Source organism: Culex quinquefasciatus, chromosome 2 (assembly GCF_015732765.1).
Source record: "Culex quinquefasciatus strain JHB chromosome 2, VPISU_Cqui_1.0_pri_paternal, whole genome shotgun sequence".
Taxonomy (NCBI): Eukaryota; Metazoa; Arthropoda; class Insecta; order Diptera; family Culicidae; genus Culex; species Culex quinquefasciatus.
In genome coordinates this window covers 181,392,255-181,419,011 of record NC_051862.1, presented here as the reverse complement: position 1 = coordinate 181,419,011, position 26,757 = coordinate 181,392,255, and the positions used below count along the sequence as shown (strand labels likewise).

The 26,757-nt window shown below is 35.9% G+C and overlaps 1 protein-coding gene across 1 annotated transcript; it reads left to right on the top strand.

Moving 5' to 3' along the window:
* The first annotated feature begins 24,018 nt into the window (after positions 1 to 24,018).
* On the top strand, positions 24,019 to 25,100 carry LOC6033272 (nucleosome assembly protein 1-like 1-B). Its single transcript, XM_001843691.2, has one exon. The coding sequence runs from the start codon at positions 24,076 to 24,078 to the stop codon at positions 25,051 to 25,053; it is 978 nt and encodes a 325-aa protein (XP_001843743.2). The 5' UTR covers positions 24,019 to 24,075; the 3' UTR covers positions 25,054 to 25,100.
* The last annotated feature ends 1,657 nt before the right edge of the window (positions 25,101 to 26,757 follow it).

Here is a 26,757-nt window from a genome sequence, read left to right as displayed (position 1 = left end):
TCAAAATCAGCCGAAAAAATCAGGAGGCAACACAAATATTTTTCTTAAAAATTCCAAATTTTAATAGAAACAGAAGTTCAATCAACATAAAACGATTGGAAATGTATATTCCTGCGTTTTTGATTATATTTACCATGTTTGGGCTCGATGGAAAATATTTCGATTTTTTGGAAATTCCAAAGCAATGTACAACAAAATTCTCTCAATACTCAAATATATTGAAAACCAATGATTGCAAAACAACTGAACTGGTGTAACATGCATTTTAAAACACATTTTTCATCAAAATTTTGAAACCGTGGCTTGTATTTTAAATTTTTATTTTTTTGGTCTTAATTGCACCTGACCAATTTAAAGCTTCATTGCATGGTTTTGTTTTCAACTTGTTTCACTGTCAGTTGTAAGCTAATCAAATGGAAAATTTCAAATAAGTTTCCTGTGAAATAGTTCTACTGAGCAATTCTCTCAGATTTCGGTCATTCGAATTTTTTTTGTATTTTTTAATCCGACTGAAACTTTTTTGGTGCCTTCGGTATGCCCAAAGAAGACATTTTGCATCATTAGTTTATCCATATAATTTTCCATACAAATTTGGCAGCTGGCCATACAACAATGATGTATTAAAATTCAAAAATCTGTATCTTTTGAAGGAATTTTTTGATCGATTTTTTTGTCTTGGGCAAAGTTGTAGGTATGGATATGGACTACACTGAAAACAAATGATGCACGGTAAAAAAAATTGGTTATTTCTTTAAACTTTTTGTCACTAATACTTGATTTGCAAAAAAAATCAAGGTGCGGTGTAAAATCAAGTTTGCAATCAAAAAGTACTTTAGTGAAATTTTGATAATGTGCACCCTTTTCAAGTAAAATCCATTTTTGAGTGACTTTTTTGAAAACAGTCGCAGTTTTTCATTTTTTTAAATAAGTGCAAATATTTGCCCACTTTTGAAAAAAATATTTTTGAAAAGCTGAGAAAATTTTCTATATATTGCATTTTTGAACTTTGTTGATACGACCTTTAGTTGCTGAGATATTGCAATGCAAAGGTTTAAAAACAGGAAAATTGATGTTTTCTAAGTCTCACCCAAACAACCCACCCTTTTTCAATGTCGATATCTCAGCAACTAATGGTCCGATTTTCAATGTTGAAATATGAAACATTTGGGAAATTTTCCGATCATTTTGAAAACAATGTTTTCAAAATTTTCAAATCAAGACTAACATTTCAAAAGGGCAAAAAATTCAATATTACGCCCTTTTAAAATGTTATTCTTGGTTTAAAAATTTTGAAAATATTGTTTTCGAAAAGATCGACAAATTTCACAAATGTTTCATATATTAACATTGAAAATCGGACCATTACTTGCTGAGATATCGACATTGGAAAATGGTGTGTTGTTTGGGTGAGACTTAGAAAACATCAATTTTCCTGTTTTTAAACCTTTGCATGGCAATATCTCAGCAACTAAGTGTCGTATCAACAAAGTTCAAAAATGCAAAATATAGAAAAATTTCTCAGCTTTTCAAAAATATTTTTTTCAAAAGTGAGCAAATATTTGCACTTATTTTATAAAATGAAAAACTGCGACTTTTTTCAAAAAAGTCACCTGAAAATGGATTTAACTTGAAAACGGTGCACTTTATCAAAATTTCACTAAAGTATTTTTTGATTGCAAATCGAAAAATGATGTTGAATAATTTTTGCGACCAATTTTTCGATTTTTTGAAAAAATCAGTATTGATTTAAAAATTCATAACTCGCTCAAAGATGTTTTGCACAACCTGGAAATTTCTGAAAAGTTGACATTTGATGTCCTCTAAAACATATAAAAAAAATAAAAATAGTGGTTTATCAAGTCAAGTTTTAGTAACAAAAAGTTGAATAAAAAATCACCAAAAAAATTTTTACAGTGTATCATTTTTTTTCAGTGTAGTCCATATCCAAACCTACAACTTTGCCCAAGACACCAAATCGATCAAAAAATTCCTTCAAAAGATACAGATTTTTGAATTTTCATACATCTTTTTTGTATGGCCAGCTGTCAAATTTGTATGGAAAATTATATGGACAAACTAATGATGCAAAATGGCTTCTTTGGGCATACCGAAGGCACCAAAAAAGTTTCAGTCGGATTAAAAAATACAAAAATTGAAATTTAAGAAAAAAGACCGATTTCGTAGAGAATTGCTCTACTATATATGGAACATTTAATTGAAATAATAAGCTGATACAAATCCCAAGCCGGATACACTCACTCATCACAAAAATATGTTTTTTAAAAAAAACTCTGATTCTCGCAATGCACAAGCCACAACAATCGTCCAAGGGGTCATTCTTATGCAAAATTAGCCGAGCTTTTCGAAAAAAAACTTTCAAATGGACACAATTGAGTTTTTGGGGTTAAAAATCTGAAAAACTGGTCAAAAATGGTCAAAATCATAACTTTTTCAAAAAACTTTTTTGTAAAATTTTGATAACTCGTGAAGAATACATGCAAACCCCTTATGTCTATGTATCAAAATTTTTGTTTTTGTCTGCTTAACAACTTTGTAGAACATTGATTATCTCTAAAATATAACCCTGCAAAGTTAGAAAAAACACGTTATAAAATGAAAATTTTTGTTCTAAATGAAAAAATTACATATCTTGGTTATTTCAGATTCGAAAAGTACATTAAATTTCCCATAAAATGACATGTCTCACGGTTTTTGACAGTCGAGTCACGGAAAATTGCAGCGATTTTAAAACTATTTTTTTACTTTTTTTGATGAAAAATACGTTTTTTCGGAATTTTTAGTACGCCATCAAATCGGGCGTCTAATTTTACACAGTCCCTTCGACACCAAATCTCTATCTCTTCACGGTTGCGAGCTACAAATCACTGAAAAACGTGTCTTAGTAAAAAACCAGAAAAATGAAAGGGGTCGTGCCGCCCCACCGTCACGAAATATCGAAAAATGGGCCTTGGATTCGTGATCAGGGACCAAAATTACCCCTTAGAGCAAAGTTTCACGAATATCGAAGAGGGGTCGGGCCAACTTTTTTGGTGGAGAATCACCCATATAAATTTGCCGAAGACACTATATCGATCAGAAAGTCTCTTCTCACACATAAATTCATACATTTGCATACCAATTTTGTATGATCAGCCCCAAAAATTGTATGGAGACTTGTATGGAAAAACTAATGCTGTAAAATTACTTCTTTTAACATTTTTAAATAGAAAATACAAAGATAAGTCGATTTACGAAATCATAGAGAACCACTGACAAGGGATTCGTTGTGACATGCTACAATGTTGGAAGTTAATTTCAAAAGATTGTTTTTTGAGGGGTCATTTTTGGCCAAAAATGTACTTCAACTTCAATCAGCTGTCAAAATGGAAGACTTTGCCATTCTCAGTAAAGCAATCTCAAGAATACCGCAACAAAACAATTTTAACAGAAGTAATTTAATCGATTTGAATCCGAGCTATTGTAAAAATCGTAAAAAAATGTCACGTAGATAGGAATTTGGCATAAATTTACTGCATTCATAAGTTTTTAGATGATTTTTTCTTTTGTAGAAATTTACCGGAAAAAAAATTTGCAAGCTTTGCTTAAGAACACAAAATAGACAATAAAAATTGTTTGAAGTTGAAGATTGAGCTTTACCATCTTTTGCCCAAATTTCTTTTGGGTCTTTTTGAGCAACCTTTATTCTACAGTGAAACGTTTCTTTCCTTGTTTTATATTTGCTGTTTTTTCCATCGAGCACTTTTTTGAAATTTGGGTGTGTTTCACATTTGTTGGCATAAACTTAAATTATAAGCTGCATAAAACAAGTAAAATCATCAAACTCGTGATTTTTTTTTAAATCAGAATAACTCGTTTTTATAGATTTATGAGTATTCAAAATTGGGTGAAATAAGGATTTTTGCTGACTTTTTAGATCAAACCCCGTCTAGAAACGGAGTTGGATAGGAAAAAGTTAAAGTCATTAATGAAAGAATCAAGTTAAGTGTACAGTTTATAAAATTAAGAACATTATGCACTTCTAAATTCTTTTTCTGGAGTTTAAAATAAAATGCAAAACTAAAGAACTGTAATTTTCCGTCACATTTTTGACGTCAATCGCTTTTTTTATCGGGTTATTCTCGTAACTAAAGGCCACACATCTTCCATAATCCCACCCAAAAGAGCTCATATCTTCTGGAACACCAGACCTGTGTCAAAGGAAGGAAATTTGTTTGACGCTGTTGATGGTCGGGGGGAAAACCCAGCAGTGCGGAAGCAAAAGTGGAGCATACATTCACGCCAATCTCACCGAAAGCGAGAGTTTTTAAAGAGATATGAAGAACAGCACATTGAGGCATAAAGCGAGCAGTTCAAATGGCGAATGAAAGTGAATGAGTGAGTGAGAAAAAAGAGCATGAATGTCACACGCCTAAAAATGCTGAAATGGGATGAGCAACACTTCTTGGGCTTTGTTTGGGCAATAGGGTGACTATTTTTTTTTAACTTTGGGTAATTTTTAAGTTTGAACCAACGATAAGATCGTTGAGATTCCATTGCTGGTATGTTTGGCAGAAATCTTTACATAAAAAAATATCATAAGGTTAGGATTAGTGGGTCAATCTTCAGCTTCAAAAAAAAAAATTACACAATTAACTTTTTGAGAAATATGTTTTTTTTCTGGTATTTGACAACTATAATTTCTAATAAAAAATTGCGAGATGTATTTGGAACTTTAAGTCATCCTAAACGCTTCAGATGAGCTAAATATGAGTGACGAATTCCCGCTCGTAAAGACGACAGCATATCTCGTCAGCCAAGGGCACGACAATGAAAACGTGAAGATGGGGCGGAAAAAATGAAATCGAAGCGAAAACTCGACGTGTGGGAAAACCTCGTCCACGGAAGATGAGAAGAGCTGAGATGACTTTTTGCTGCTGGATGAGGAAGATGGTGATGGTGATGGGGTTTTGTAGTGCTCCGTGGATCAAAAGTGACATAAACTAGAGCTTGTGGCGGCAAAAAATGATGAATTCTAGATGAGCAGATCAGCTCAAAAAGTTGAATGCTAAAAAAATCTATATTTTTTTTATTTTTTAAGTTTTTGTACAATTTATACTGCAGTACAGCTTCCAATTTCCTCTCCAGATCTTATTCCTTCCTGTCAGATAACAAGCTTCCGACTTTTCATTTCCACAAGTCGTCCATCATCATCGCCCGGCAGCCTGTCCGTTCATGTCCTAGAACAGTCTCATTTCCTTCCCGACCTCGCAACAGCTGGTGGATCAGCTAAAGCCACCATTTAGCACCTTGCACTTCTCTCCAATGTCTTGATTTTTTTCCCATGCACCACTCTGTGCAGAACCTTTTTATTTCAGAAACATCTTTTTTTTCTTGTTCTCACAGATCCTCTCCAGAATGCCATCCAAGAAATTGAGCAATTCCTTCAAGCTGCTGCTGCTCAGTTTTCCCAGGGCCACGTCAAAAACAGAGACCGTGAAAAACCCCGTGAAAAAGAATCTTTAAAAAATATTAATAACCTCTTCCACTAGCGCAACGGTTCCCAGTTGGCTTCTGGTTTCCACTTGGAGGAAGGATTCCCGGATTGGCCATATGGTTCCTCGCGGCGGATCCTTCTCTGTTCCCACACAAGCACAAATTTCCTTTCCTGATATGCAGCGCGGCGGTGATTCATCAGAAAAAAAATCGTTGAAAAAAACCTTTTTTAATGGAAATACGATGCATCAACCTTTTAGTTTGTCCGTGGTTCGGGAGCGAATTTCCCATAATGTTCCGGGGGAGTTGATGCTGTGTGGAGTTGAGAGATAAAGGTTTTATGCGTTGAGTTTGGGAAGAAAGTGCCCGAATTCTTTTAGGGTTATGGGTCCTGCCGGAATGTTGGAGAGAGTTTAGAATTTACGATGCTTTTGTTGGGGGATAATAATAAAGATGGATCCTCGGGGGGGAAACTAAAATGCAATTTAACGTGATTTTCATGTTGAAACTTTGCTACTAAATTTTCAAAAGAACGTTTGTTTCCCATGAATAAATGTTTTGTACTTTATTTGAATTTCAATTGTTATTGAAATATTGATATTATTTGATTTTATTTGAATTTCTGAAAAAACATGTTTTTTCTCACTCAAGAATGTATTTAAAACAACGCAAAGCAATAGCGCAATTCTCCACGAATATCGGAAATGGATTTTATTTGTAATGTTTTAATTGGCTGAGGCTTTCCCTATGACCAAAACAGGTATATTACAGCATTGGTTCTTCCATAGATTTTCCATACAGTTTTGGCAGCTCTCAATATAAAAATATTTCAGTTGTAAAAAAACAACTTTTGTGCCACAAAAAACATGGACAAAATTTATTTCACAAAGGCATGAACTGCCCCTGATCGCATAAAAGTCCCATATGCATTTTCATCGATTTCGAGTTATTGATGCATTTTGGTTCAAAATTGTGTGTTCTTTCAAAAGAGCCTATAACATCCAGTACTTTGTTCAAGAAATCAGGAGGAAATCCAGTTTATTCGCGAAAACTTAACACGTAGCCTTATGTATGGGACAAACTTCAAATGCGTTTTTCTCATGGGACATTTATGCGAACATGGGCAGTGAAGTTTGAATAATTCACAATTTCCAAATCTTTGAAAATTCGCTCTTTTTATTCATTAAAAACATTTTTAAACGCAAATCAATCTTGCAATCAAAAAGCTTTTTTTTGAAATTGATGTGATTTGCAGAATCCAATCTTTATGTTCTTTGTGAAACATTTAAAAGTTTACGAAATGTCAAGTTTGCTTTTACGAATAAAATCTTTCTGACTGTTTTCACTAAAACATTTGTGAATTATATTTTTTACAGGTTTTCACAAACCTTTGGATAAATATGTGTTTTGAGGAATTTGAAAAAAAATCAATGATAATCAACTTTAAACTGACGAAAACCAGACAAACTATCAAAAAATGTTTTAAACAAACTGAAAGTTACATAAAAGTGTCTAACTATCAAAAGCTTTGGTCAAATAAAAAAATCAGTTTAAATTAAACAGGTTGTTTTTGTCATGATTAAATTTCCGTATTAAACGAAAAACAAACCGTACAAAAAAAACTAGCTTAATCCACCTATGTGGTTGATGCCTTCCTCGCTTTTTACCAAAAATGGGTATATGAGTGGTTTCATAATTTTTTTAGATCCAGAAAAAAGAACACAATGTATAACTTATGTGGTAATAACTCAATACAGGGTTGTCAGTTCTTCAATGTATTGGACTCATTGGAAAGGCCATTCAATTACCTAACCAACGATGGGTCGGATGATGGATCCGAACATAGTTTACATACATTTAAGTGAGATCCAGCTTAAAAAAAAGTACATAAATATCACTTAAGTGGTCATAACTCGAGACAGGGTTGTCAGATCTTCAATGTTTTGGACTCATTGTAAAGGCCATTCAATTACCTAACCAACGATGGGTCGGATGATGGATCCGGACATAATTTACATACATTTAAGTGAGATCCAGCCTAAAAAATGTACATGAATACCACTTAAGTGGTCATAACTCGAGGCTGGGTTGCCAGATCTTCAATGTTTTGGACTAATTGGAAAGGTCTTTCAATTATCTAATCAACGATGGGTTGGATGATGGATCCGAACATAATTTACATACATTTAAGTGAGATCCGACTTAAAAAAAGTACATAAATATCACTTAAGTGGTCATAACTCTAGACATGGTTGCCAGATCTGCAATGTTTTGAACTCATTGGAAAGGCCTTTCAATTACCTAACCAACGATGGGTCGGATGATGGATCCGGACATAGTTTACATACATTTAAGTGAGATCCGGCTTCAAAAAAGTACCTAAATATCACTAAAGTGGTAATAACTCGAGACAGGGTTGCCAGATCTTCAATGTTTTGGACTCATTGGAAAGGCCTTTCAATTACCTAACCAACGATGGGTCGGATGATGGATCCGGATATAGTTTACATACATTTAAATGAGATCCGGCTTCAAAAAAGTACCTAAATATCACTTAAGTGGTCATAACTCTAGACATGGTTGCCAGATCTGCAATGTTTTGAACTCATTGGAAAGGCCTTTCAATTACCTAACCAACGATGGGTCGGATGATGGATCCGGACATAGTTTACATACATTTAAGTGAGATCCGGCTTCAAAAAAGTACATAAATATCACTTAAGTGGTCATAACTCGAGACAGGGTTGCCAGATCTTCAATGTCTTGGACTCATTGGAAAGGCCTTTCAATTACCTAACTAACGATGGGTCGGATGATGGATCCGGACATAGTTTACATACATTTAAGTGATATCCGGCTTCAAAAAAGTACCTAAATATCACTAAAGTGGTAATAACTCGAGACAGGGTTGCCAGATCTTCAATGTTTTGGACTCATTGGAAAGGCCTTTCAATTACCTAACCAACGATGGGTCGGATGATGGATCCGGACATAATTTACATACATTTAAGTGAGATCCAGCCTAAAAAATGTACATGAATACCACTTAAGTGGTCATAACTCTAGACATGGTTGCCAGATCTGCAATGTTTTGAACTCATTGGAAAGGCCTTTCAATTACCTAACCAACGATGGGTCGGATGATGGATCCGGACATAGTTTACATACATTTAAGTGAGATCCGGCTTCAAAAAAGTACATAAATATCACTTAAGTGGTCATAACTCGAGACAGGGTTGCCAGATCTTCAATGTCTTGGACTCATTGGAAAGGCCTTTCAATTACCTAACCAACGATGGGTCGGATGATGGATCCGGACATAGTTTACATACATTTAAGTGAGATCCGGCTTCAAAAAAGTACCTAAATATCACTAAAGTGGTAATAACTCGAGACAGGGTTGCCAGATCTTCAATGTTTTGGACTCATTGGAAAGGCCTTTCAATTACCTAACCAACGATGGGTCGGATGATGGATCCGGATATAGTTTACATACATTTAAATGAGATCCGGCTTCAAAAAAGTACCTAAATATCACTTAAGTGGTCATAACTCTAGACATGGTTGCCAGATCTGCAATGTTTTGAACTCATTGAAAAGGCCTTTCAATTACCTAACCAACGATGGGTCGGATGATGGATCCGGACATAGTTTACATACATTTAAGTGAGATCCGGCTTCAAAAAAGTACCTAAATATCACTAAAGTGGTCATAACTCGAGACAGGGTTGCCAGATCTTCAATGTTTTGGACTCTTTAGAAAGGCCTTTCAATTACCTAACCAACGATGGGTCGGATGATGGATCCGGACATAGTTTACATACATTTAAGTGAGATCCGGCTTCAAAAAAGTACATAAATATCACTTAAGTGGTCATAACTCGAGACAGGGTTGCCAGATCTTCAATGTCTTGGACTCATTGGAAAGGCCTTTCAATTACCTAACCAACGATGGGTCGGATGATGGATCCGGAAATCGTTTACATGCATATAATTGAGATCCCGGCATTTGTGAAAACACATTTTTATACATAACTTTTGAACTACTTATCGAAACTTCAAACAATTCAATAGCGATGTATGGGACCCTAAACCAAGTCGAATGCAACTGGTTCGATCAAAATCGGTTCAGCCAGTGCTGAGAAAACTCAGTGAGAATTTTGGTCACATACATACATACACACACACATACACACACACACAGACATTTGTTCAGTTTTCGATTCTGAGTCGATATGTATACATGAAGGTAGGTCTAGGAGCTTTTAATAGAAAGTTCATTTTTAGAGCAGGATTATAGCCTTACCTCAGTGAGGAAGGCAAAAAGGGCAGTTGAAAATTATCGAAGAGGGAACAGGTGCACGGATAGGAATCTTGTAAGCTAATTCGGTAACTCTACATTTTTGAATTCGTAAACACTGAAATGTTTCCAAATTCGTAAAAAAAAATATTTTGAAAGCATTTGAAGCAAAATCAAGAAAAATGTTGACGATTTTGAAAACAATTCAGTGATTATAAATTTAAAAAATAAAGAGTTAATGTGTTAGCTTACAGAATTTCTATCCGTGCGGTAATCTTAGTTAAAAACATTTTCGAGTTACTTCCAGTTAGAATCAGTAAATTTTGGATTTTTTGAATAAGTCCATTTTTGAAATTAACGTGTAAAGAATTTTATTCTTAGCAATTTTCCCATAAAAACAGCATAAATCAGACAAATATAAGCGAGATATTGCATTGCTAATGATCGAAATTCAAACAAGTCGTAATTTTTTCAACTAATGCGATTTATCAATCTTTCGAATGGAAATACTATCTCCTAATTCAATGAAGCATTTTTCGTGATTCTTTTTGTATCATCTTAGGCTATTTCCTCAAAAATTTTAAGGGAGCAAAAACCATTACCTTTTAATGAAATTTTAAGAGGTTACATACATGTAAATCGACAAAAAAACGTCAGAGGTTAGTGTCAGCACACACTTTATATAGCTATTTGAAGATAGCAGTTTCAAAAAACGGATGCCACGATATCTCAACACTGCCTTGATCAAATCGTCTCAAAATTTTGGTGAAGACTCGTTAAACCGGTCCTGTGTGCCGATTTTAAAAACCCTTTTTTAAAAGAAAGATAAAAATATTTTTGTGTTTTGCCTTCCTCACTGAGGTAAGGCTATAATCCTGCTCTAAAAATGAACTTTTCATTAAAAGCTCAAAGACCCACCTTCATGTATACATATCGACTCAGAATCGAAAACTGAACAAATGTCTGTCTGTGTGTATGTGTGTGTGTATGTGTGTGTGTATGTGTGTGTGTATGTGTGTGTGTATGTATGTATGTGACCAAAATTCTCACTGAGTTTTCTCAGCACTGGCTGAACCAATTTTGACCAAACCAGTTGCATTCGACTTGGTTAAGGGTCCCATACATCGCTATTGAATTGTTTGAAGTTTCGATAAGTAGTTCAAAAGTTATGTATAAAAATGTGTTTTCACATATATCCGTTTTTCATTTATATGCATGTAAATGAAGTCCGGATCCATCATCCGACCCATCGTTGGTTAGGTAATCAAAAGACCTTTCCAACAAGTCCACAACATTGAAGATCTGGCAACCCTGTCTCGAGTTATGACCACTTAAGTAATATTTATGTGCTTTTTTGAAGCCGAATCTCACTTAAATGTATGTAAACAATGTCCGGATCCTTCATCCGACCCATCGTTGGTTAGGTAATCAAGAGACCTTTCCAACGAGTCCACAACATTGAAGATCTGGCAACCCTGTCCCGAATTATGACCACTTAAGTTATATATGTGTACTTATTTTTCTGGATCTAAAAAAATAGCTGAAATATGTGTCCAATGTTACCCATTGTTGGTAAAAAGTGAGGAAGGCATCAACCACATAGGTGGATTTAGTTAGTTTTTCATATAAAAATCGTCAGTTTTTGATTTTTTTTTATAAAGCAAAATTTTAAAATCGGGCTTCGTCATGCACGCTGGATATGTTTTGAGCGTCTTCACGCTGAATTTCAGCTAATTTGGTCCATCCCATCTCGAGATATCGTGGCACCCGTAAATCAACTCGGTGTTTCGAGAAAAACGCTCAAAAAGTTTGAGAAAAACGCGGCAAAATGTTTAGCTTAAATTCGTCTCTAACTCAGTTTTATCATGTAATATCTTCATGAAAGGAGAATGGGCAGATTTGGTCCAATGATGTACACGAACGGGAGAAACTTTATTCGAAAGATCTCGCCAAGACATGAAAAAAAGTATTATGGACGAACTCTCTAAACCCCGGGGTTTAAAAGTTACATGTTGTTGAAGTTTGAGTATTTTGGGTTAAAATGTTCAAAAAGTCGTATTTTTGCTATTTCTGTAATCACTCATAAAATCCTTATTTTATTATGGATTTCGATCATCTTGACTTAATTCGACGCGTATCAGCAAAAATATGTCCTGATATGTTTTAGCATGATTGAAACATGACTTCTCTTGTCTTTATCCGTTTAAACCGTTTGTGCAAGAGGCTTACCATAGAAACAAGTCAAAACTTGAAGATTTTGAAAACGAATTCTACCCAGACTGCTTCAGTGAGTATGGAAGGCTACAGTGCATTGTTGTAACAACTTCTTGAGATGTTCTGGCTCATCCAAGAACTCCTTGGAGTTAAGACCGGTGGGTCTACCGCCGTAATAAGCAAGAAGTCAGTGATTTTTTACCACTGATCATAACCGCATAGCTTCAGTGTGTAAGCTAGACTACTTTGTTAATGTTTTAAAATGTCCTGGGTCATTCTAGGACTCACTGAAGTTAAGAACTGTGGGTCTGCTACCGTAACTAGCAAGATGTCGACCGGTATTGGCCACGGATCATACCTGCATAGCTTCAATCATTATAGCAGACTGCCTTTTTAAAGTGTTGGGATGTCTTGGTTCATCCCAGGACTCACTGGAGTTAACAGCCACAGATCATAACTCCAGGGAGACCTTTGGTGATCCAAGACATCCCAACACATTAAAAAGGCAGTCTGCTATACTGATTGAAGCTATGCGGGTATGATCCGTGGGCAATACCGGTCGACATCTTGCTAGTTACGGTAGCCACAGTTCTTAACTTCAGTGAGTCCTAGAATGACCCAGGACATTTTAAAACATTAACAAAGTAGTCTAGCTTACACACTGAACAAAGTAACAAAGTAGTCTAGCTTACACACTGAAGCTATGCGGTTATGATCAGTGGTAAAAAATCACTGACTTCTTGCTTGTTACGGCGGTAGACCCACCGGTCTTAACTCCAAGGAGTTCTTGGATGAGCCAGAACATCTCAAGAAGTTGTTACAACAATGCACTGTAGCCTTCCATACTCACTGAAGCAGTCTGGGTAGAATTCGTTTTCAAAATCTTCAAGTTTTGACTTGTTTCTATGGTAAGCCTCTTGCACAAACGGTTTAAACGGATAAAGACAAGAGAAGTCATGTTTCAATCATGCTAAAACATATCAGGATTTATAGTTTTTGCTGATACGCGTCGAATTAAGTCAAGATGATCGAAATCCATAATGAAATAAGGATTTTATGAGTGATTACAGAAATAGCAAAAATACGACTTTTTGAACATTTTAACCCAAAATACTCAAACTTCAACAACATGTAACTTTTAAACCCCGGGGTTTAGAGAGTTCGTTTAGAAGACTTTTTTTTCATGCCTCGGTGAGATCTTTCGAATAAAGTTTCTCCCGTTCGTGTACATCCTTGGACCAGCTCCCATACAAATTTGCCCATTCTCCTTTCAGTGGTTCCGATAAATTTTCTGTAATATGAAATTTAGTGATTTTCTACATGTATGTAACCCCTAAAATTTAAAAATCTCATAGAAGTGCCGTGTTTTTTTTTTTTTTTTTTTGCAGAAAGTCCGTCTAATCGACTACAAGTTTGTCCTTGACTACTTTTTGATACTAGGCAAAGGCTTCGAGATACAGAAATTTTTAAAATACGAAATGCTCTTGATCATAAGTCCTTGTCAAGGACCTGTAATTTGCCGAAGACTTAATAAAAAACTTATTTTTGATTTTTCCAAATACCATTTTTGTATGGGCACACAATCGCATAATCCAATATTTCTCAAAAGGTCTACGTGGTTTGTGAATAACACTCTAACTGATTTCTGAAAATATTTTTAGATGTAATGCATTCGTTTTTCGATATTGGTCAGTCATCAGACATTGAAGAGAATGGTGTCTGTTAAAAATTTTACATGCAAATCAAATGCAAACAACGTAGATAAATACGTATTGGACAAACCAGATGTGATTTTTTCTTATTCCACACAAGTTTTCGTATTGGCAAATTCTCAGAACCAATCCCGGCCACTGCAGTTGCTTTCTTGAAAAATGCACACAAACCTCATCAGCATCATCCACCATATGATGATGATGCAACTCGTCCGTCAGGGGCAGCACCAGACTCAAAGGCCACTTGATGCCACTTCTCGGAAGATCTCCGCCCTGGTGGTGGTGCATCCCCGGAAGGTCAGTCAATCGTACAACTGCTCTGGGAGTAAATCTGGAAAAAAATTCTCATAAAACGCAGTGATGTAAACTATTGTAGAAAAAATTGAACAAAAATAAACCGGGAAGAAGGTTCGGGACCGGAATGAGGAAGATGGCTTAAAAAAAACTTTAAAAAACTCAAACTCAACGGAAGAAAACGGACGGGAAGTGATAACGTATTATGAAACAGTAGATGGCACATATTGAACGATGTGAATGGAATAGACAAAAAGTCTTGAGGAGAAGGAGTGGAGTGGAAAAAAATATGACCGACAAACGGACCAAAAAAGCTGAGAAAATCTATGTTAAACGTCCATATGTTTCACAGCTTTCGGAAGGCGGCTTGGGAAGAGAGGAAGATGATGCTGCTGCTGCTACTTGTAATATGAGATAATATGTTCCTGCAGTTGGTCTACGCTCTGGTGCACTTTTTGGGCGATCCCTCGGTGCTTGTTGCGCGTTTGATGGTTTGGCCAGCAGATCTTTGGTAGTAGCTCGAGGAACCTCGTTGGATAAATGTACGAATTGTGCTGAAAATGTTTCTTTCGGCTATTTGTTCCATAAATTATTATAACGGTTATATATTGAACAAAAGAGATAACGAAACGAAATTAATGAAAATAGTTTATTTTTGAAATGTTTGCTTCAAGGCCCTCACCATAAATCTCGATTCCAGCCTCCTTATACTTCACGACAGCATGCCGACAGTAAGATCCCAGACCCAGCCTTGGCTGCCTCCATATCCAACAAAGATCTTACAATTTTCCAAGGATTTATTGTGGTTTTCTCCAAAATCAGAGATCATCATCATCGTCCCAAAAAAGGCGTTACACGACGACCCTCAGCGGGAAGTCGCCTTCTCTCCTTGGTCCTTTTCATGTGCCACATTAGCTTTGGTTTTCACGCTAGATTCGCCTGAAATTGATCCTTCATTCTTGTGGCCAACCAAAGTTCGCCGCCTCTTTTTGAAGTCGGTGCTGTTGGTTGGTGGTGAGGGTGTCGTTGTCGTTGGCGGTTGAACTCTGCACCAAGGAGCTGACCTAAATTCAGAGGAGACCTTGCGACAAAAAGACAGAAAAAAACACTGGTGTCACTTTGTGGCCCATGCGGGCGAAAATTTCATTTCGGAGAATTTATAGTGCTTTTGGTAATAAATTTGAAGACACTGATAGATTTTTTCGCAAGTCACTGTAATATGAATGAATACAATTTTACGCAAAATTTTCCTCCGTGCCAACTTTCAACAACCTATCTGGATGTCAAAAAGTGCTGCAATCTCTGGGTGAACTCTGGTGCTGCCGCTGCATAAGGAAGAATGCACTGCACTGAAGGAACTGGCGCTAGAACAATGTGCTGGTCCTGGTGACTTCGTCTTAAACGGGAACCCCTTCCAAAGCCAATTTATGCAGCAGAAAAGCTCCTTTCTTTCTTTTGACATCATGAAAATTATGCAAGTTGGTTGGTGGTGAAATCTGCAGAGTGAAAATAGAGATGGAAAAATGATTACAGCCAAGATGAAATTGTTTTGAATTTGGTTATCCTTTAAGATTTGCTTCCATGAGTATGGGATTTGACAAAATCTTCAGTTCTTTGAGTGAGAAACGTTATCTACTCTTAACATCACACAACCAAACTTCGTCTATAGATGAGGGAAAAACATGATTTTTTTAAATACAGCACCGTCTTGTTTTTGGCAACCAGACGCGATTTTTATATATCTAATACAGGGATTTTGCCAAAATCGGGATTTTGCTCAAATCCTGAAAAGCGTGTTCAAAAAAGTACTAAAAAAAGTAATTGTTTGTTGGAACCATCAATAAAAATCGTGGGTGGCGGGTGTGGTTTAAGAGAATTTTAATAAATAACGTAATGAACAAAATAGATGATTCTTTGACGTTAACAATTTTTTTATTATTCAGTATATTATTTTCATTCAAACTTATTTTTTTATGAGTAAGGTCGTTGCAAATATGTTTCAAAGTTTATTTCGCCCCCTCTTTGGTCCAAAAAATCAGGGCACAAAAAAAAATATTTTTTTCAAAAAAATACAAAATTTTAATAAAAATAGGGAGAGTGGGGAGACTTGATCCCCTTTTTTTGTATCGCACATAACTCTGTCAATTTCTCACAAAACTATAAACTTTTTGCATGAATTGAAAGCTTAAACAATCATCTATGTTTGGCTAGTAAGGGTATTTCATCAGATGAATGCGTTTTAAAAAAATATTTTTAACCGGCATTTTCAAAATGTTAGGGGATTCCCCTTTCAGCATTTTGAAGTAATCTTAAGCAAAATGTTTCTTATTCATCCAAACTTTTAATTTTCTATAATTTACAGCAATTTCACATAAAACCTGTACGTTTGTGTTCAAAATATAACAAGTTATGCATGTAAAATATTTAAAAACTTAAATTATTATTTTTTAGACCAAAATTAAGCATGTTTACAAAAGCTGGAAATTTTTGTTTACAAAACTTTTGAAAAAAGGTTAAAACTGCAGTAAGTTATGTACAACTATACAAAAGGAAACTATGTAAGAAAACCCAGCCCAATAAATTAATCTTGAAGCTGATTCCAGTGACTGTAAAAATGCAGGGATCAAGTCTCCCTTAACTAATGAAATGAAAACTAATGATTGCAAATCAACTGGACAGGTGTATATTGCATTTTTAAACAATGAGTGAATAAAAAATATTGTTTTAAAAGTATATAACCAAAATAATTTGGGTGGTGCAAAAATCGGATGTATCCTTGAACGAGATGTCAAGGAACTTCCAAATATTACAAAACGTCGTTTAATAATTTTTAGTCAGACTGCTAACTACGAGGTTTGCCTACTTATTTTTCACATTTAATTTTTTCAGCTTGAATTTTTCAATAGCCAATTACTCTTTTTTCCTTTATAAATTACACTTTTTTCGCTTTCATTGAATCTAATTCTAAACATATTCAAATAAATATTTTTCAAAACATTGGGTAGAATTTTTTGAGAATTAGCAAGAAAACTGTCATATATATATGAAAGTATGGAACATCCCCGTTCATTTGCGGTGTGAAAATTTTTGGTCGGGAAAAATTAAAGTTATCCTCATTTGAAGTTTTTGAACTTTTTTCTGTGGGGCGAAATTTCGTCTATTTCAATTAAGTACTGTTATAAGTCAACTTGGACATGATTTATGGTTCAGATCATATCATTTCTTATGGGAAATGATGCAAAGAACATTTTTCCTGAAGCACGCAAAGTTATTGAAAATAAGGGAAAAAATTATAAAGGTTTTATTGGAAATTTGGGAAATTTTTTGATAAAATTACACACCCTTTTCCCAAGAACCACAATGTTTTGCCTTCCTCACCTTACTGAGGAAAGGCTATAAAATCACTCGAAAAATGAACTTCTCAATTAGACCTCCTGGACCCACCTTTATGTATACCTATCGACTCAGAATCAAATTCTGAGCAAATGTCTGTGTGTGTGGTGAAATGTTGATCAAAAAATTGTCACTCGATTATCTCGACATTGGCTGAACCGATTTTGTCCGTTTTGGCGTCATTCGATCCGTCTTGGGGTCCCATAAGTCGCTATTGAAAATTATGCAGTTTTGTTAAGTACTTCAAAAGTTATGTTAAAAAAACAATTTTGACTAAAGTTCGGAAGATTGTAAAAAGGGTGGTTTTTGTAAGAAAACCTGTCATGTTATACATTTTCAGAAAGGTATTTGAAAGACCTTTCTAACGCGTCCAAGACATTGAAGCTCTGATAACCCTATCAAAAGTTATAAGCACTTAAGTGTCATTTATGCACTTTTTGGAGGCCGGATCTCTCATGCGATATATCGTTGGATAGGTAATCAAAAGACCTTACCAACGCATCCAAGACATTGAAGATCTGACAACCCTATCAAAAGTTATAAGCACTTAAGTGTCATTTATGCACTTTTTGGAGGCCGGATCTCAGATATATTGATGAAAACGTTGTCCGGATCTCTCATGCGACATATCGTTGGATAGGTAATCAAAAGACCTTTCCAACGCGTCCCAGACATTGATGATCTGACAACCCTATCAAAAGTTATATGCACTTAAGTGTCATCTATGCACATTTTGGAGGCCGGGTCTCAGATATTTTGATGAAACCGTTGTCCGGATCTCTCATGCGACATATCGTTGGATAGGTAATCAAAAGACCTTTCCAACGCGTCCAAGACATTGAAGATCTGACAAATCTATCAAAAGTTATAAGCACTTAAGTGTCATTTATGCACTTTTTGGAGGCTGGATCTCAGATATTTTGATGAAAACGTTGTCCGGATCTCTCATGCGACATATCCTTGGATAGGTAATCAAAAGACCTTTCCAACGCGTCCAAGACATTGAAGATCTGACAACCCTATCAAAAGTTATAAGCACTTAAGTGTCATTTATGCACCTTTGGAGGCCGGATCTCAGATATTTTGATGAAAACGTTGTCCGGATCTCTCATGCGACATATCGTTGGATAGATAATCAAAAGACCTTTTTAACAAGCACGAATTGGATTGGGGATCTGGCTACCCTATCATAAGGTTTAAGCATATAAGTGCCCTGCAATATGAAGACTATTCAATCTAGTGGTATGAATAATGAGTCAAATTGATAAAACACTGAAAAACATCGCCCTTTTGTGTATATTTTGGATAGCACCCTTTAAATGTGAGGAAGGCACCAACCACCCTAGGGTGGATTAAGTTACGTTTTTAATAGTCAGATCATTATTTTGATGAATTCTTCACTGAACACCAAGATCAAGTGCGCCGTGGTGCGGTTTTCGTGTCACTCTAGAACCCAAACCGAGCTGTTTATTGTCATACCTTAGCAACTGTACCAAAAACACCTTTTTTACCACCCCTCCGTCACGAGATATCTAAAAACGGACCTTGGATTTGTGATCAGGCACAATAGTTACCCCTTGGGACAAAGTTTCACGCAAATCGAAGAGGAGTCGGGGCATCTTTTCCCGATCTTGTGTGAGTTGGTAGAGAATTATCCTTATACTAGTTTTTGAAATGTCGGAAATAAGTGTTAATGCTCTTATAAAATGTTAACATAGATTTCAAATAAACACATAGTAGACAAGGTTTCATCCCATTAAGAAAAGTCAAGCAAAAATTTAAACGTAAAAACGTACAGTGTAACTCTAACTGTTTAATAATTGTTGAAACAAAAACAAGTTTACTTAATAAAATATTGATTTCTAAGTTTGTAAAATCAAAATAAAATTTATGTTTTTCACTTATTTCCTAATTTGTAAATTGTATTATATCTGAAAAGGTTTGATTGTCTCTCTTTATTCATAATCTTGTCATACTGTGCTAAAAATAATTAATGGAATTAAATTGAACCAGACCCTAGTCATCTGCTGAACCACCGTAATTGGCAATCAATTTACGAGATGTGCGTAATCACCCCTAACAAAGCTAATTAAATTCACGATCTCAACACACAATCAATAGTTGTTCCAATCCATTGAGTCCGCTTCGATGACTCGCCAATTTGAAATTAATACTTAAAATTTCTCCCCAGTGGACAATCGGTACTTAAATCCATCTTTTTACGGCAATCGTGAATATTTAATAGCAATCGTAATTGCTTCCATTATTTTCACCCAAAAAATACAACAGCAACTCATAACGGTTTGGCAAAAACAACATTACACTCTGTTGCGCTCCTCGGTTGGGCTGATAAATACAGCTAATTATTATTTGCCACATAACCACGCAAAACATATCTCCCGGGGGCGTGGGTGGTGGTGGAATGTGAATTTCTGATTTGGATTTGAACCCTTAATGTGGTGGGGCAATAATGTGTACATTTGTTTGCAAACCAGCAGCCCCCTCCCATAAACGACTCCCCCAGGTGCCATTTCTCGCAAATGTTTAGCTTGTATGGATGGTGCTTCTCAAATTAAGGGGTCATGACATTTTTGATTACCAGTTTTCCTTATTTTGTATGTTTATACATGTTTGAAGTAATTTCTCAAATTCAATTGAAATAATGCTATTACTTTTTACTTTATACAAAAATTAACAGAAAACGTAACCCCTTTCAATCACATGTCACTGCTAATGACGAACCACCATGATACGATCACAATCTGACACTTAGTCAGAGTTGCTAAATACGATTGTTCTGTATAGAACAGAAAAGCAAGAAGCAAGACGAGGGTGTTGGGTACAGGGGTGACTAATCCAAAGTTCTTCTCTCCACGGTACAATTATTTTTCATAGGATAAGTTATGCAAGCTGATAAATGCATAAATGTATAATTTGGATAAATTAATAATAAAACTGTAAAAAAATATATTTAAATCCTACTTGAGATTTGACCTAATTTGAATTTGAAAAGTTAACTTTAAACTAATCAACACGAAGGACAGTTATGCGAAAAACTGTTTTTGTTGAACACGTTTCACCTAAGCTGAAGCGGACTGAATTGTGGCAAAAAGCTTTCCATCATTCCTCAGACTCAGACTATCGCGCATACTTTGGCTCATCATCGCGCGAGCATAATTGGCATGCCGCGTCCGTTCACTGCAGAACTCCACGGTTTGATGCTTGGCGCTAGAACAATGAACTCTTGGCGTCATAGTTGAGATGGTTTGAGTATTATTTAATTTGATGATTTGGTTTGGTGGATGAGGTAATCAAAAACATGTAATTTTTTGTTATTGTAATTTAATTTTTTTTAAACTAACTTTTAAACAATTATAAAGTAAACATTTTTACTAAAATTTCAAATAAAATGTAAGAAAAGGTTTGCGAATCATCACAACAAAAATTGCTTATTTTAGACGAAATAACCTCCCAGACGGTTATGACTAATGGGTGCTGGTGGCTGGCTGCAGCCAGCAGCAGGGTCTTTGACCATCGCCCGCATGGTGTAAGTGATGGAAACCTCTATCAGCCGTCATAAAGGTTTGCTTTTCACCTCAGTTGGAGGCGAAACCGCAAAAACCGTGACCGTGAAGTTGAAAGGAATTTCTTCGCCGGAGCGTCTGCCAGAGTATTTTATTTATCTGCAGCCCGGGCTGTAGAAGAACAAAACAACCTAAAAAGCTGGATGAGTCAGAAATCCATCCATTTGGGGGAAATCAGAAGCCGTGAAAGCCATCATTTTTCTTCTATCGTGGTCAAGATGGTGTTATCAAGAAAAGTAAAAATCTGGAGTTTTTTCGAAAAGGTCCAATAAATCAAATTTCCAGTTTTTGCTTTTTGGGTGTTTTTAGAACCGCCTTGAGTCAGGGGTATAAAAAACACCCAAAAAGCAAAAATTGAAAATTTGGTTTATTGGTCCTTTTCAAAAAAAAAAAAACTCCAGAAATGAAGAACATTACTCCGAGTAAATGTTAAACCATATGATTTGAAATTCGTGAACTGAGTTTATTTTGATCAAGTGAGTCATGATATACATTGGTTTCCATTCCAAATATCAGCTCTTATGGTTGAAAATTATCTTATCTAGAGCAAATTTAATTTGAGCTGGGATTCAACGAGTATTAAAGAAGAATCCTAAAATGAACTTGATATTTTTATCTAATTTTAGCTTTCATTACGTTGCTGTGCTACTGTGTTTTTAAGCAACTTTTAACCATATTTGTATAAATTTCTATAATATTAAAAGAATATGTACATAAGTTTGGAGAGCAGTTCAACGCTAATGTTTCCATAATTAATTTACACATTGCGTTTATCTGACTTTTTTTTACAGCCAAATAAATAAAATTCTATTTTTTACGCAGGTAACATTTTAGGCTTTATAGCAACAGCCTCAACCGCTATAAAATCTATCAGCCAAAACCAACATTAAAATTACTTCCCCAGAACCCCGATAAACCCCAAGCCCAAAAAAAGGTTGTCACGGCCTATTTATAAAGCCTATACATAGACGTTTATGGTATCAGTTACAGTTGTAAATCTGAATCATATCAAACTCATCAAAACCTTTGTAAAAACCTAGTCAGGATTATTATTGCTATTTTTTTTTCTACCAAGATTACGGTTAATCACATTCAATCAGACCACGCAATCAGCACTTTATTCATGCACTGCTATTTGGCCGCGATAAATTCTTTTTTAGGAGCACATGGTTTTAAGTAGCTTTTGTATGCCGTATGTCACTTGACAGCTACAACACCCTTAGTTTAAAAGAAGCATGCCATAAAACCGTTTGGCATGACATTCCCATCAGGTTTTCAAGACTCTCTTAAAACTTTCATAAAACCTTATTGAAAGCCATTTGGCTTCTTTTGTCACCAGGATTTATGTCCGAGATATAAAACCTTCTTTGAGCCTTTTAATCAGCTCATACATATTGGTTGCTGCGTGCGTCGAAATAAAACTAATAAGCATTAAAGATGCTACCATAAAACCTCAATTCAACTAGCTTGTGTCTAGTTGGTTTAAAAATTTTATTTGAGTATTTACCTCAAATCATATAGTTGAAAATAGTTTTATAGTTATAGCCAACAAGTTGAAAAAAGAAGATTTTTCAGCATGAGTTGAACAATAACTAAACAAAATCTACGGAATTGAATAAGTGCTAACTTTCCAGAACCCATTTTAGTATTTTTTTTTAAACTTTTAAGCTTTTTTATTAAGAAGTATTACTGTTAGGCCGTTTTGTCGTTCGAAAATAACTGGGAAAGTAAGTGGGTAATTCTCCACCAACTCACACAGCAGTTGTCCCGACCCCTCTTCGATTTGCGTGAAACTTTGTAACGCAAAAATGTTATTTTTTGCGTTTCTCTTTGTTTCGTCGTCCGTGTCTGTCGCGGGTGACAATGAACGGCTATGATCAACGCCGACCAACTTTTTCAAAACCTTTTTATCGCAAAATCGCGATAACTCGTGATTTTTACAAGCAAACCCTTTATGTTATATATCAAAATTTTTGTGATTGTCTTCTCTACAACTTTGTAGAACATTACTACACTCTTAAAAATAACCCTACAAAGTAAGAAAAAACACGAAATTTTAAAATGAAAATTTTGGTTTAAATGAAAAAATGGCCTTTCCAAGTCATTAAAGATTCGAAAAGTACAGTAAAACTTCCTTAAAATGACATGTTCCAAAAATTTTTACAGTCGAGTAACGGAAAATGGAAGAGGTTTTAAAACTATTTCAGTATTTTTCTCGATGAAAAATACGTTTTTTTTTTTTCAGAATTCTGAGTACGCCATCAAATCGGGCGTCTAATTTTACATAAATGTCCCTTTGACACCAAATTTCTATCTCATCACCGTTCAGGCTGCAAGTTATTGAAAAACGCCTCTTTTTCGCATGTTCAAAAACGAAAGGGGCCGTACCGCCCCTCCGTCACGAGATATCAAAAAACGGTCCTTGAATTCGTGATCAGGGACAAAAGTTGCCCCTTAGAACAAAGTTTCACGCAAATCGAAGAGGGATCGGGGCAACTTTCCCGATTTCGCGTGAGTTGGTAGAGAATTTCCCATTCGCTTTTTAGGATTTGAGCAAAATCCCTATTTTGAATTAACCAGCTACTGAATCCATTGGATTTTTTAAGGAATAGAGGCAAACTAGTCCAAAATTTAAGTTTATGAATTGAAAAGCCTTCAACCTCGATTAATATTTAATAGAAGAGATTGATTCAATTTTATGAATTAAAAAAATAAAGAAAGGTAATTATTTTTTATTAATTTATTCTTCAATAAAACCAATGAGTATGTTTTAAAATAATGCCTAAAATTTGCTCAAGCCATCAAAAAACTTTTTTGAATTTTTCATCAATATATTCATCAAAGAGAACTTTCAAAAATAAAACTCTTGAATATTTATGTTTCCATCCCATTTTTTTACAGCAAACAGAAGTTGATCCGGAGTTTAGGGCAAGTTTAGGGTGGCACTTGAATTGATCCCAACTTTTTCCTGAAAACATGAAAACGTAGCAACCATTGCAAATCAAGAATCATTCAGTTACAACTTGCAGTCAAATCAACTATTAAAAACCATCCCCTCAAGAACCCACCGACTTCCTCCACGAAAATGTCCACCTTGCCGCCCCCGTCCCAATCGATCCGCCTGCAGCGCTCCCAATCGCTGCTGCGCCAAATCTCCAACCTGGACTTCAAGATCAACCAGATGAAGCGGATCGCGTCGCTTCCGGTAGCACAGCGGGCCAAGGTCGCCGCCCTGCGCCGTAACCAACGTGATCTGATCGAGCAGCAGGCCGAGTTCCACCGGAAGGTGCACGAATTGGAGGTGGACTTTCAGAGCCGGTTCAGCGAGCCGAACGAGAAGCGGCGCCAGATTGTGACCGGGTCGTACGAGTTGAAGCCGGAGGATTTGCCGACGGGGTGGGCTGCCGGGATGGGCGATGATGCGGCGGATCAGGCGCGTGGCGTGCCGGACTTTTGGCTGACCGTGTTCAGCATGACCCAGGTGCTGCAGGTTATGATCCAGGAGAAGGACGAGGCGGTTTTGCGGCGGTTGGTGGATGTGAGGGCGGAGGTTAGGAAGGAACCGGAAGCAGGGTTTGATTTGCTGTTTGAGTTCGAGCCGAATGAATTCTTTAACGATCGGATTTTGAAGAAGAGCTATTTGATGAAGTGTTGCCCGACGGAGGACAAGATGTTTGCGTTTGACGGGTTCGAGATTTACAATACCGTTGGGCAGGAGATTCAGTGGAAGGAGGGAGCGGATTTGACGACGAAAATGGTGATGGATGAGGACGGCCAGCGGCGGGAGCTGATGGTCAATAGCTTCTTCAGCTTTTTCAACCCGAAGAAGCTGTACGAGAAGACGGATCCGGAGTTGAGCGCGCAGTTTCTGGAGATGGACTTTGAGATTGGGCATTACATCAAGGAACGCGTAATTCCGAGGGCGGTCTCGTTCTTCCTCGGGGAGAATGATGACGATGTTGAGGACTTTTTGGACTCACTGGAGGAGGAAGCCGTCTGTGGAGTGTACAGCATGGATGAGGAACGAGACCCGAAGATGGCGGAGTTGAAGGAGGAAGCTTGAAGTACGAGTTACCAGTCCGGAGTTGGTTATAAATGTTCAATAAAGAGTTCCAATGTTCAACGTAGCTTCTTTGTACTTCTACAAACACGACAAAAGACAAAGAGCAAATCTCCCAGTGATCTAATTCTTTCATTGAATTCCACTTGCCCTTGCCGAGGACAGCACACCAGTGACCAATAAAATTCCTTCCAAATTGACGTCAGATAAGCGTTTCCGATTCCACTACAACTAGAGCATGTCGTCGTCGTTGTAATCGAGTTTGGGAACCATCAAGTAGCGAACCAGCTCTCCTTCTCTGTGTCGGCTTATTCGTAATCTCCTAATCGTTGATGTTCGCTGGTCGGTCGATTGGACGGAGTCGGGCCTCAAAAGGGCGCCTCCGGGTGACACTTGTAAGTGCGTGTGCGTTTGTGTGTGGATGCTACTAATGATCTAACCAATTTCCGCCTCGACTTTTTTTCTATCGTGAGCATGTTTTTGTCTGCCCTTTCTATTCATGTGCGTCGTCTGTTTTTTCGCTACTTTTGTTGTTGCGACGTTTTTTTATGTACTTTTTGGTATCGGTTTTCTATGGATCGTGGATCAGGGGTTCTGGAGTGGGAGAGAGCAGGGTTATCTTTTTTGGTTTGAGTCCTTTGAACTATTATAGTGCACAATATACAAAAAAGTAATAAAGGACCAGAACGTGGCTGATAACGATATGAAATATAATTTTTTTTTTTGACAAACCTTTGTTCGATCATACAGTAGTTCATAAAAGTTTGGTGTTCCTTGCAACTAAGCCGTTATCTTTTAGAGCTTGATTAACAACAAAAGAATTCAACTATTTTCAACTTCACTCGTATGATTGAAAATATACATTAAATTTCCATAAAAAAAATTACGAATATAATCGGGAATATTCATTTCTGGAAAAAAACCTTAGATTAGATAACGTAACCATGGTTATTTATTCAAAATAATCATGCATTTATTTAACATTAAAACTTAATAAAAGTTATGTTGGGACCTGATAAAACCTTATTGAATTTTTTTTTAAGTAAATATGTTTTTTTGAAAAATCTCAACATCGAATTAAAATTCTAAAGCGAAGATCTAAAAGAAATCAGAGTGTTGATTCCTTCGTTGTTTTTTGATAAGAATATTTGTTTTACCTTAAAAAAAAATTCCAAATATTAGCGAGATTGTGATGTATGGTTCACCATTTATTTCTTCGTCACCAAAGCTGAGTGTAGATAAAAGAACATGATTTCCAAAGCCTTAGCAATTTGATAATTCTCATGAATAATTTAATTTTAAATCAGTTTCAAAAGGAATTCGATATTTTAAAGTGTTAATCTTGTTATAATTTAGTTGTAGAAATTAATAAAAAAAAATCTATTTCTTTATGTTTAATAATGATAATTTATTTGCTTATTTAGATTCACACTTATGTACACTTCAAAAAAATCTTCATAATTATGATGAAAGTTCAAGCCTGATTAACTGAAAAATAAAAATGCATTTTCCTGAATAGCTCATCATGTCTATTAAAGCTCATCAAGCTTATTGAGATTCCTATCTAGATAGAACAAAAGAGCACACGAGCAACGATGTTTGGACTTTCTTTAAAATATTTTGATTTTTTGTGGAATCACTATGTAGGGCAGGGCCGCGATGTGATTTTATGTGGCCAGCGGACCCATTTTGAATGATCATGTTTTT